Here is a 14398-nt window from a genome sequence, read left to right as displayed (position 1 = left end):
CAAGATTCCAGTACCTAACATAAATGTAGCCTTAAAATTACTTGCAAGAATAGGTTATTTCTGATCTTTTAATTAATATCTGTTCAACAATGCCATGTCTTTTAGACACATGTTAGAACTAGAGTCAGAAGGAACCTTAAAAACGATTTAGTCCAAGGCTCCAAACAGTACACTGAGATCTACCAGTAAACCCACAGTATTACTGCATTGACCTGGAAGTCACTTGCCATTCACATGCCTCTTTTTTTTTTTTAGCCTTTTTTTTAAACATCTTTATTGGAGTATAATTGCTTTACAATGGCGTGTTAGTTTCTGCTTTATAACAAAGTGAATCAGTTATACATATACATATGTCCCCATATCTCTTCCCTCTTGCATCTCTCTCCCTCCCACCCTCCCTATCCCACCCCTCTAGGTGGTCACAAAGCACCGAGCTGATCTCCCTGTGCTATGCGGCTGCTTCCCACTAGCTATCTATTTTATGTTTGGTAGTGTATATATGTCCATGCCGCTCTCTCACTTTGTCCCAGTTTACCCTTCCCCCTCCCCATATCTTCAAGTCCATTCTCTAGTAGGTCTGCGTCTTTATTCCCATCCTGCCCCTAGGTTCTTCATAACCATTTTTTTTTTTAGATTCCATATATATGTGTTAGCATACGGTATTTGTTGTTCTCTTTTTGACTTACTTTACTCTGTATCACATGCCTCTTTTATGTCCTGGAAAAAAAATATTAGAACTCCCAATGCAAAGTCAATAGGAGTACTGTAGCCTCCTCTTTCTTTATTTTACTGAGGAAGTTTACAGTAAGCAAGTACTGGTAGTGAAAAGACATAAAGGAATCAAAAAACTTGTGAGAAATGAAAACTAGTTTCTTCCAGTTGGGAAAATCTTCATATGGTCCAACTCTTTCATGTTATAGACAAAAGATAATGCTCCAAATGAAATTATCTGTGCAGTTAATTAAGCAGGGACAAGAATAAATCCAGTATTTCCTTCTATATACTATGTTCTCTTTACTGAATGTGGAACTTAACGTATTCACAGACTACAAGAGTTGAATTGCCAAAAACAATAGGGGAAATGTCTTTATCTAGGATAATAATATTGTATTCAAACATTAAAGATTACTCAAGATAATACTCAAAAGCTGTTTACCTACAGAAATCATCCATAAAATTAAATGGTCTCTGTAATTTTGAGAGGTAATGAAAACTTACCTGATTAGAAGCTGCTACTTTGAGAAGTGTGGGTAGGAAAGAAAGAGGCCATGTAAGTTCTGATATTTGGTTTACTCATAAGGTGATGTAAATCACTAATACTCATTTCAAAAATATATTCTTTCCATAATATGTACCCTTCAGGATGTTCATGTTCAGTCACTACAACAGAAATTCAGCTCAGGAATTACAGGCAATTAAGCTTTAGTCACTCAAAAACTTTTAAGTAGTTTATTTTAGTGTTATACTTTTATTTTTCAGAGCTTTGCCTTTATTTATGACTTAGGTAAAACATGAAACACAAGAAATCAGACTGTTTCCAAGCTAAGAACAATGCTTTTTCTTGAAAAACAGATAAACAAATACACAAAACCCACAACTATAAATCATATGCTAAAACCAAGTAAAACACCAGATTATCTGGACATCAAAAATAAACCAATTGCCTGAACCATACCCTTTTTTAAATAACCTAAATCAAGTCCCAAATCCATCCTAACTCTTCCTCCCTTCTCTGAATTTCTATAGCATACTTTCTGTACTTCATAACACACTTCCTTGTATTGTCTATACTGTTTTTTTATACAGACAGGCATTAAGTACATCTCAAAGTAGACAGTAAGTTCTTTTGACGAGAGAAACTTTACAGTAGCTAACACTATACGTTGAATGTTAACAGGCACCCAGTCAAGACTGGTTGGCATCTATTTTTTGGCAAACATTTCTTTATGATCTGGCTGGAGTGAAAAGGACAATGCGTGCTGCCGGTAAGATATGGAATCTAGCAGAGTAAGCCATGAATTGCACACACAGAGTCAACATCAAATAGGCTGCTGTCTAGACAGAAGAGCTGATATAGTTTTGAGTTGCTAATACTAAAAGCCAAACTACAGTATCATTGCCAACAGCACAATATTTAAGTGGGGGAAAAATACATGCAGCCTTTATTGCCACCAAAGATTAAATATTAACTGTAAATACTACTCTAACAAACACCATCAAAATTTGTAGGTAATGTATAATCCAAAAACAGCATGCTGAAGATAGGGTCATTCAATCAAAAGCAATCCTGACATTGCATTCCTGCTCCCTGTAATGACGATGCTCGAAAACTTCTATCTCTTCTACATTCCTTTGCAGCATGCCTATAAGGGGAAAAGGCACACATCATTACTCAGAGGACAAAATATCCCAGGAACATAACTTACATTCTCCCTTCAACCTATGATTGACAAAACTTTACATGTCAATTTTTTTTTTTCCATGCCATGCGCCTTGCAGGATCTTAGTTCCCCGACCAGGGATTGAACCCGTGCCCCCTGCAGTGGAAGTGCGGAGTCTTAACCACTGGATAGCCAGGGGAGTCCCATACATGTCAATTTTAATAGCTTTAAGTATTAGAAAATACAGAGGAAGAGAAAAACATGCCTCTGTCTGGTTGGAAACTATTGCACAAGACTGTTCTTGATTGGCTCTCCCTAGCTTTCAGGGAAGTAACAGTCTACCTGACATTTGTATTTTGTTGAAGAGAAGTGTTAACTGCTTTTTACTCATTACAGCCTAAAGGTGTCATACAGGATAGTCATGAAATTGAATGTGTGGATTTTGGTAGGTCTTTGCTGCCTATAAGCAAAGTAGTACACTGAATATTTTCACATTTCAGTTCCTTTCTAATGATTTATTTAACTTGGTGGTCCTTAATTTGCTCAGGGGCAGAACAACACAAAATACCATTAGTTTCACCATATAGAACAGTAACTTTCTGCAGTAAAAATAAGCTGTTGAAGTAAGTGTGATAATCTGAGTTTTTCTGTTAATGTGCACAAATAAATTTGGTCATTTGTTTTAGTATTCATTAATGCTCACTGGTTGATAAGCAATAACTGGTGCCAAAAATTTACGGAAAACTTCACAAGAGAAAAACTAAAAAATGTGGAACAATATACTTTAATTTTCTTCAGCCAATTGGAAAAGAACCAATGTTTTGCAGTTTTTGAAGTATAATACCTCATTCTATCTTATGACATATAGGCATTCCGTAAGATCACACCTTTTAAGAACAAGTGATTTAAATGATGGTTGTCTACTGAAAGGCTAGGAGAACAGTCTGGGAAAACACAACTCCTTTCTGTTGTAATAACTAACTGCAGGGACCAATTTTTTACCCCTGAATAACATTTTTCAATGTGACAGAAACACAAATGAGCACTACAACAAACCATTAACTTGAGGCCAAAAGTGTCAACTTAAGCACAAACTACTTAATTTGCTGATTGATACATATTAAATGCAAAAGAGTACTTTTATAAACATTTTTAAAAATCAATGAAATGTCGAAAAACACAAGTCAGCATTATTAAGAGAGGCTTACCATAAATATTTTGTCATGGTTTCAAATTGAATTCTCAAGACTATCTCTGTATTAACATACTTTACATTTTTCAGGAGTTTCATTCCTTAAGGGCAGAAACTGCACCTAGGCACTTAACTGCCCAGAGTTCTGGTCCCATGATATGCGTCAGTGATTGTCCCTGCAGGCCTATTAAATTATACATCATACTAGAAGTAAAATGCTAGTAATAGTCAAAATTTGATGGGAACTATGCCATATACATTTGACATTATTAAAAAAGTAATTGTACTGAACAATATGAAAGTGAAATTAATAAAACAACTCCATTCACAGTAGCATAAAAAAGAATTAAAACACTCAGGAATAAACTTAGCAAATGAACTATAAGACTTGTACACTGGAAACTATAAATCATTGCTAAGAGAAACTTAAGAAGATCTAAAAAAATGAAGAGATATTCCATGTTCATGGATTGAAAGACTCAATACTGTTAAGATGTCAATTCTCCACAAATTGATCTACAAATTCAGTGCAATGCCTATGAAAATTCCAGAAGGCTACTTTTGTAGATATAGACAAGCTTTAAAATTTACATGGAAAGACAAAGGACCCAGAATAGCCAAAGCAATCTGAAAAAGAATAATAAATTGCAGGAATTACACCACCCAATTTTAAAACACACTACAAGGCTACAGTAATCAAGACAGCATGGTATTAGCATAGGATAGCCATAGAGATCAATGGAACAGAAATGAAGTCCACAAATAAAACTTTATATTTATGGTCAATTCATTTTTAACAAAGGTGCCAAGACAATACAATGGGAGGAAGCATAGTCTTTTTCAGCCAATAATACAGGGACAACTGCATATCTACATGTAACTGAAGTTGACCCCCTACCACTAACTATGAACAAAAATCAACTCAAACCTCTGTAATAACCTATATGGGAAAGAATCTGAAAAAGAATAGATATATGCATATGTATAACTAAATCACTTTGCTGTACACCTGAAACTAACACAACATTGTAAATAAAGTATACTCCAATATAAAATAACAATTAAAAAAAAATCTCTCAAACACTTAAAAATCCTCAAGAAAATTCTAGCAAACCAAATCCAATAACATATAAAAGGAACTAGAAACCAGGACCAAGTAGAATTTATTCCATAAATGTAAGGTTGAATCAATGTTTAAAAATGTGTCAATGTAATCCACCATATCAACAAGTTAAAGAAGAAAAGTCATATGATTATATCAATTGATGTAGAGAAAGCATTTGACAAAATCCAGTACTCATTAATAATAAAAGTTAATGATAAAAAAAAGTCAGGAAAAGAGTGGAATTACCTCAATTTGATAAAAAGCATCTACAAAAAAACCTATACCTAAAATCATACTTCCAGTGAAAGACTAAACTCAGAAGCAAGGCAAAGATGTTTGTTCTCACCACTCTTATTCAACATGGTTCTGAAGTTCTAACCAGTGTAATGTGAGAAAAAGACATAAATAGCATACAGATGGGGAAGGAAAAAACAAAATTGTCCCTTTTTGCAGATGATGTAACTACTTATGTAGAAAATCCCAAGGAATCAAAAACAAAACAAAACCCCAAAATACCAAACTCCTAGAAGTGAGTTCAGCAGGCATACAAGATCAACATATAAAATTGTGTTTTTATGTACTAAAAATGAACATGTGGAAACTAGAATTTAAAACGCAATATCATTTACAATCACTACAAATAAAATGAAATACTTAGGTATAAGTCTGACAAAACCAAAACATATACATGATGTGGGTGCTGAAAATTACAAAATGCTGATGAAAGAACTCAAAGAAGACCTAAATAAATATTGAGACATACTATGTTCATGGATGAGAAGAATCAACACAGTAAAGATGTCAATTTTCCCCCAAATTGATCTATAAATTTAATGTAATTCCTATCAAATCCCAGCAAATTTTCATGGAAATGCAAAGAAATTAAAATAGCTAAAACAACCTTGATGGAGAAAAATAAAGTGGGAGAAATTACTCTCCAAGATATTAAGGCTTACTATACAGCTACATTGATTAAGAAAGTGTGGTATTGGTGGAGCGAAAGAAATATAGATCTACGGAATAGAGATCCCAGAAAACAATTTGATATCCATAGAGGAAAAAAAAGGCTTCATCTAAACCTCACATCTTATACAAAAATTAACTCAAAATGGATCACAGCCTTAAATATAAAATATAAAACAATAAAACTTGTAGGAAAAAACAGAGGAGAAAATTGGGGGTATATAGGACTACACAAAAAGTTCTTAGACTTCACACCAAAAGCATGATCCATAAAAGGAAAAATTGATAAACTGGACTTAATTTTAAAAACTTTTGTCCTGTGAACAACTCTGTTAAGAAGAGACAAGGTACAGAGTAGGAGAAAATATATGCAAACCACATAGCTAGCAAAGGACTAGTATCTAGAATATATAATGAACTCTCAAAACAACAGTAAAAAAAATCTAATTAGAAAATGGACAAAAGGCAAGAACTGACATTTCATCAAAGAGGATATACTCATGACAAATAAGCACATGAAAAGATGTTCCACATCATTAGCCATTAGGAAAATGCAAATTAAAACTTCAGTGATCTCACTACACATCTAGCAGAATGGTTAAAATGAAAAAAAAAAGTGAAAATACTAAATGTTGAGTATGCAGACAAATTAGATTACTCATACATTGCTGGTGGGTATGTAAAATGGTACAGTCTCTCTGGAAAACAGTGTAACCGTTTTTAAAATAAAACTAAAGACGCAACTACCATATGACCTAGGAATTGCACTCTTGGGCATCTATCCAAGAGAAATGAAAACTTATGTTCACACAAGACTCTGTACATAAACATTCATAGAAGCTTTACTCATAAGTAGCCAAAAGCTGGAAACATCTAAGATGTACTACAACAGGTAAATGTGTAAACAGACTGTAGTACATCTAAACCATGGAAAACTACTCAGCAACAAAAAGGATCAAACCAATGATACACATAGCAATTTAGATGAATCTCTGGAGAATTATGCTGAGTGAAAAAAAGCCAACCCCTAAAGGTTACATGCTATATGATTTCATCTTATATAGTATTTTGAAATGACAAAATTTTAGAAAGGGAGAATAGATTAGTGGTTGCCAAGAATTAGGAGGCAGGGAGTAGGGGGGATATGGTGGGAGGGAGGTGGGTGTGGCAATAAAAGGGGAATATGAGGAATTCTTGTAGTAATGGAACTATTCTGTATTTTTACAATGGTTGTGGATATACAAACCTACACATGTGATAAAATTGTATATGACTAAACACACACACACACACGCACACACACACACACACACACACACACAAGTAAAACTGTAGAAATCTGAACAAGACAAATTTTATCAATGTTAATACCCCAGTTGCAATACAGTACTACAGTTTTGTAAGATGCTATCACTGGGGAGAACTAGGTAAATTATAAATAGGAACTCTATATTATTTCTTCAGGACCTATATTATTCCTTACACTAAATGTGAATCCACAATTACCTCAATAAAAATTTCAATTAGTATAAAAAACTAACCCACACAAATAAGGTTTTGATTCCCAATTTCTTCTAGAAGTGCCTGCTGAGTATGCACATAATATGACCCCCAATTTATGTGAGGCAAGAGTTTTAACATTTATTCTCACTGCTTAATATGGTTGGCCATCGTTTCAGCTTCCAATATGGGTTTCCTCATTGTTGCATGCCTGCTAAGCCAAAGACAGATTTTAAGGTTTTAGTTACTGTAGAATATACTTCAGTATTAGGTTAGGCTGCTGTTTAAAAGCAGCCCTGGGGCTTCCCTGGTGGCTCAGTGGTTGAGAGTCTGCCTGCCGATGCAGGGGACACGGGTTCGTGCCCTGGTCCGGGAAGATCCCACATGCCGCGGAGCGGCTGGGCCTGTGAGCCATGGCTGCTGAGCCTGCGCATCCAGAGCCTGTGCTCCGCAGCGGGAGAGGCCACAACAGTGAGAGGCCCATGTACCCCCCCACAAAAAAAGCAACCCTGAAATCTCAGAAGTTTAACCTAATTAAGGTTTATTTCTCATTCAAAAAGTGGAATAAGGAGGTAGGAAGGGGGAGAGAGGGGAAGGGGGGGAGGAAGAAAGGAAGAGAGGGAAGGAGGGGGAAAAAGAGAGAGAGAGAGAGAGAACACTGTCCTCCCACTTATCATAGGTACTTTTAAGAAGATTCCCAGGTTATTGAAACTAAAGTAACACTCAGAATAAATATACTTGAATTCTTACTGTTAACTGTGATCTGGTGGGAAGAACAGTGTTTCTAGAAACATACGAAGCTCTCCACTCTGCCATGAGAATTCTCATCCTGATCTCACCACTGATACATTAAGGTGGTGTTGGGGGAGACCTTCAAGATGGTGGAAGAGTAAGACGTGGAGATCACCTTCCTCCCCAAAAATACATCAAACATACATCTACATGTGGAACAATGCCTACACAACACCTACTGAACATTGGCAGAAGACCACAGACTTCCCAAAAGGCAAGAAAATTCCCACGTACCTGGCCATGTGGCTGACAGGGTCTCGGTGCTCTGGCCTGGTGTCAGGCCTGAGCCTATGAGGTGGGAGAGCCGAGTTCAGGACACTGGACCATCAGAGACCTCCTGGCCCCATGTAATATCAATCAGCAAGAGCTCTCCCAGAGAACTCCGCTTCAACGCTAAGACTCAGCTCCACCCAACAGCCAGCAAGCTCCAGTGCTTGATGCCCCATGCCAAACAACTAGCAAAGGAGGAACACAGCCCCACCCATTAACAGAGAGGCTGCCTAAAATCATACTAAGTTCACAGATACCCTAAAACACATCACTGGACGCATCCCTGCCCACCAGAAAGACAAGATCCAGCGTCATCCACCAGAACACAGGCACCAGTCCCCTCTACCAGGAAGCCTACACAACCCACTGAACCAACCTTACCCACTGGGGGCAGACACCAAAAACAACAGGAAATACTAACCTGCACCCTGAGAAAAGGAGACCCCAAACACAGAAAGATAAGCAAAATGAGAAGACAGAGAAATATGCAGCAGATGAGGGAGCAAGGTAAAAACCCACCAGACCAAACAAATGAAGAGGAAATAGGCAGTCTACCTGAAAAAGAATTCAGAGTAATGACAGTAAAGATGATCCAAAGTCTTGTAAAAAGAATGGAGAAAATACAAGAAACATTTAACAAGGACCTAGAATAACTAAAGACCAAACAAACAAGGATGAACAACACAATAAATGAAATTAAAAACTCTCTAGAAGGAATCAGTAGCAGAATAACTGAGGCAGAAGAACAGATACGTGACCAGGAAGAAAAAGAGTGGAAATAACTACCGCAGAGCAGAATAAAGAAAAAAGAATGGAAAAGAATTGAGGGCACTCTCTGAGACCTCTGGGACAACATTAAATGCACCACCATTCTAATTATAGGGGTCCCAGAAGAAGAAGAGAAATAGAAAGGGTCTGAGAAAGTATTTGAAGAGATTATAGTTGAAAACTTCCTTAATATGGGAAAGGAAGTAGTCAATCAAGTCCAGGAAGTGCAGAGAGTTCCGTACAGGATAAATCCAAGGAGAAACACTCCAAGACACATATTATTCAAACCATCAAATTAAATACAAATTAAATACAAAGAAAAAATATTAAAAGCAGGAAGGGAAAAGCAACAAACAACATACAACGGAATCCCCATAAGGTTAACAGCTAAGCAGAAACTCTGCAAGCCAGAAGGGAGTGGCAGGACATATTTAAAGTGAAGAAAGGGAAAAACCCACAAGCAAGATTACTCTACCCAGCAAGGATCTCATTCAGATTCGACAAAGAAATTAAAACCTTTACAGACAAGCAAAAGCTAAGAGAATTCAGCACCACCAAACCAGCTTTACAACAAATGCTAAAGGAACTCCTCTAGGCAGGAAACACAAGAGAAGGAAAAGACCTACAGTAACAAACCCAAAACAATTGGGAACTGGTAATAGGAACATACATATCGATAATTACCTTAAAAGTAAATGGATTAAATGCTCCAACCAAAAGACAAGGACTGGCTGAATGGATATAACAACAAGACCCATATATATGCTGTCTACAAGAGACCCACTTCAGACTTAGGGACACATACAGATTTAAAGTGAGGGGATGGAAAGAGATATTCCATGCAAATGGAAATCAAAAGAAAGCTGGGGTAGCAATTCTCATATCAGACAAAATAGACTTTAAAATAAAGACTATTACAAGAGATAAAGAAGGACACTATATAATGATCAAGGGATCGATCCAAGAAGAAGATAGAACAATTGTAAATATTTATGCACCCAGCATAGGAGCACCTCAACATATAAGGCAAATGCTAAGAGCCTTAAAAGGGGAAATCGACAGTAACACAATCATAGTAGGGGACTTTAACACCCCACTTTCACCAATGGACAGATCAACCAAAATGAAAATAAATAAGGAAACACAAACTTTAAATGATACATTAAACAGGGTGGACTTAACTGATATTTATAGCACATGCCATCCTAAAACAACAGAATATACTTTCTTCTAAAGTGCTCATGGAACATTCTCCAGGATAGAACATATCTTGGGTCACAAATCAAGCCTTAGAAAATTTAAGAAAATTGAAATCGTATCAAGTATCATTCTGACCACAATGCTATGAGACTACATATCAATGACAGGAAAAAAATGTAAAAAATACAAACCCATGGAGGCTAAACAATAAGCTACTAAATAGCCAAGAGATCACTGAAGAAATCAAAGAGGAAATCAAAAAATACCTAGAAACAAATGACAATGAAAACATGACAACACACAACCGATGGGATGCAGCAAAAGTATTTCTAAGAAGGAAGTTTATAGCAATACAATCCTACCTCAAGAGACAAGAAACATCTCAAATAAACAACCTAACCTTACATCTAAAGCAATTAGAGAAGGAAGAAAGAAAAAAACCCCAAAGTTAGCAGAAGGAAAGAAACCGTAAAGATCAGATCAGAAATAAATGAAAAGGAAATGAAGGAAACAATAGCAAAGATCAATAAAACTAAAGCTGGTTCTCTGAGACGATAAACAAAATTGATAAGTCATTAGCCAGACTCATCAAGGAAAAAAGGGAGAAGACTCAAATCAGTAGAATTAGAAGTGAAAAAGGAGAAGTAACAGTTAACACTGCAGAAATACGAAGGACCATGAGAGATTACTACAAGCAACTCTATGCCAATAAAATGGACAACCTGGAAGAAATGGACAAACTGTTATAAAAGCACAACCTTCTGAGGCTGAACCAGGAAGAAATAGAAAATATAAAAAGACCAATCACAAGCACTGAAACTGAGACCGTGATTAAAAATATTCCAACAAACAAAAGCCCAGGACCAGATGGCTTCACAGGCGAATTCTGTCAAACATTTACAGAAGAGCTAACACCTATCCTTCTCAAACTCTTCCAAAATATAGCAGAGGGAGGAACACTCCCAAACTCATTCTACGAGGCCACCATCACCCTGATACCAAAACAAGACAAAGATGTCACAAAGAAAGAAAACTACAGGCCAATATCACTGATGAACACAGATGCAAAAATCCTCAACAAAATACTAGCAAACAGAATCCAGCAGCCCATTGAAAGGATCATACACCATGATCAAGTGGGATTTATCCCAGGAATGCAAGGATTCTTCAATATATGCAAGTGAATCAATGTGATACACCATATTAACAAATCGAAGGGTAAAAACCATATGATCATCTCTATAGATGCAGAAAAAGCTTTTGACAAAATTCAACACCCATTCGTGATAAAAGCTCTCCAGAAAGTAGGCATAGAGGGAACTTACCTCAACAAAATAAAGGCCATATATGACAAACCCACAGCCAACATTGTTCTCAGTGGTGAAAAACTGAAACCATTTCCACTAAGATCAGGAACAAGACAAGGTTGCCCACTCTCACCACTCTTATTCAATATAGTTTTGGAAGTTTTAGCCACAACAATCAGAGAAGAAAAAGAAATAAAAGGAATCCAAATCGGAAAAGAAGAAGTAAAACTGTCACTGTTTGCAGATGACATGACACTATATAGAGAGAATCCTAAAGACGCTACCAGAAAACTACTAGAGCTAATCAATGAATTTGGTAAAGTAGCAGGATACAAAATTAATGCACTGAAATCTCTTGCATTCCTATATACTAATGATGAAAAATCTGAAAGAGAAATTAAGGAAACACTCCCATTTACCATTGCAACCAGAAGAATAAAATACCTAGGAATAAACTTACCTAAGGAGACAAAAGACCTGGATGCAGAAAACTATAAGACACTGATGAAAGAAATTAAAAATGATACAAACAGATGGAGAGATATACCATGCTCTTGGATTGGAAAAACCAGCATTGTGAAAATGACTATACCACCCAAAGCAATCTACAGATTCAATGCAATCCCTATCAAACTACCACTGGCATTTTTCACAGAGCTAGAAGAAAAAATTTTACAATTTGTATGGAAACACAGAAGACCCATAATAGCCAAAGCAATCTTGAGAAAGGAAAATGGAGCTGGAGGAATCAGACTCCTGGACTTCGGACTATACTACAAAGCTACAGTCATCAAGACATTATGGTACTGGCACAGAAACAGAAATATATATCAATGGGACAGGATAGAAAGCCCAGAGATAAACCCACGCACCTATGGTCACCTTGTCTTTGATAAAGGAAGCAAGAATATAGAATGGAGAAAAGACAGCCACTTCAACAAGTGGTGCTGGGAAAACTGGACAGCTACATGTAAAAGAATGAATTTAGAACACTTCCTCACACCATACACAAAAGTAAACTCAAAATGGATTAAAGACCTAAATGTAAGGCCAGGCACTATGAAACTCTTAGAGAAAAACTTAGACGGAACACTCTATCACATAAATCACAGCAAGATCCTTTTTGACCCACCTCCTAGAGAAATGTAAATAAAAACAAAAACAAATGGGACCTAATGAAACTTCAACGCTTTTGCACAGCAAAGGAAACCATAAACAAGATGAAAAGACAACCCTCAGAATGGGAGAAAATAGTTGCAAATGAAGCCACTGACAAAGGATTAATCTCCAAAATTTACAAGCAGCTCTTGCAGCTCAATAACAAAAAAACAAACAACCCAATCCAAAAATGTGCAGAAGATCTAAATAGACATTTCTCCAAAGAAGATACACAGATTGCTAACAAACACATGAAAGGATGCTCAACATTAGTAATCATTAGAGAAACGCAAATCAAAACTACAATGATAAAAAAAAAAACCACAATGAGGTATCACCTCACACCAGTCAGAATGGCCATCATCAAAAAAATCTACAAACAATAAATGCTGGAGAGGGTGTGGAGAAAAGGAAACCCTCTTGCACTGTTGGTGGGAATGTAAATTGATACAGCCACTATGGAGAACGGTACAGAGGTTCCTTAAAAAACTAAAAATAGAACTACCATATGACCCAGCAATCGCACTACTGGGCATATACCTTGAGAAAACCATAATTTAAAAAGAGTCATCCACTCCAATGTTCACTGCAGCACTATTTACAATAGCCAGGACATGGAAGCAACCTAAATGTCCATCAACAGATGAATGGAAAAGAAGATGTGGCACATATATACAATGGAATATTACTCAGCCATAAAAAGAAATGAAATTGAGTTATTTGTAGTGAGGTGGATGGACCTAGAGTCTGTCATACAGAGTGAACTAAGTCAGAAAGAGAAAAACAAATACCATATGCCAACACATATATATGGAATCTAAAAACAAAATGGTTCTGATGAACCTAGGGGCAGGACAGGAATAAAGACCCAGACGTAGAGAATGGACTTGAGGACATGTGGAGGGGGAAGGGTAAGCTGGGACAAAGTGAGAGAGTGGCATGGACATATATACACTGCCAAATGTAAAATAGGTAGCTAGTGGGAAGCAGCTGCACAGCACAGGGAGATCAGCTCGTTGCTTTGTGGCCACCTAGAGGGGTGGGATGGGAAGGGTCGGAGGGAGATGCAAGAGGGAGGAGATATGGGGATATATGTATACATACAGCTGATTCACTTTGTTATACAGCAGAAACTAACACAACTTTGCAAAGCAATTTTACTCCAATAAAGATGTTTAAAAAAAAAGTTGGTGATGACAAGACACTCTTCTTGTATATAGCACTACCCTTCACACAAAATTAATAAAAAATACATTTAAAGGAAAGGAATAAAAATAAAAGATGGTGAAGGTATTGTGAGTTCTTGGAGGCATGGGCAGGAGGGGGACAAGATAGTAGAATTATTGCATTTGAAGTCGTTCTCAGGCAGTCATCCTGTTGAAATGTTACTTACTGTTCAAGTCTTATTTCAAATTCTAGCTCTTCTAGGGAACCAACTAAAGATAGGTTTCTCTTTCTTTACTGCTCCCTACACATGCACTTTGAAGCTTTTCGAGGCAGAGGTGCATGCCACTGATGTTTACACCTCCTACGCTGATTAACACAGCACCTTGGCACATAGTAGGTGCTTTGTATCGAGAGTCACTACTCTCTGGTTTTGACCTGTATCTAAAATAACACTTTCCATTATACGGCACTTGAGTTTTCAAAATGTCTATGCATATTACCTTATTTGATTCCCACAATATCCTAGGATGAAGAGAATAACTAAAAACTCAAGAAGGTTCAGTGGCTTTCCAAAGGCCAAAACTAATGAAAATTG

General features: G+C 36.7%; 1 protein-coding gene across 3 annotated transcripts in view; it reads right to left on the bottom strand.

Annotated features, from left to right (window-relative positions):
* Window positions 1–2133: 2133 nt before the first annotated feature.
* Window positions 2134–14398, bottom strand: part of NUP62CL (nucleoporin 62 C-terminal like) — a 68659-nt gene continuing 56394 nt past the window's right edge. For all 3 annotated transcript variants that reach the window (XM_067722782.1, XM_067722784.1, XM_067722783.1), the window contains one exon: window positions 2134–2363. In XM_067722782.1, coding sequence (XP_067578883.1) covers window positions 2272–2363 — 92 coding nt within the window. In that variant the 3' untranslated portion in view covers window positions 2134–2271. The remainder of the gene's footprint in view (window positions 2364–14398) is intronic.

The sequence above is a fragment of the Pseudorca crassidens genome, chromosome X (assembly GCF_039906515.1).
Source record: "Pseudorca crassidens isolate mPseCra1 chromosome X, mPseCra1.hap1, whole genome shotgun sequence".
NCBI classification, from domain to species: Eukaryota; Metazoa; Chordata; class Mammalia; order Artiodactyla; family Delphinidae; genus Pseudorca; species Pseudorca crassidens.
Note: the sequence above shows the minus strand (reverse complement) of the source record. Positions and strands in the feature narration are given on the sequence as shown.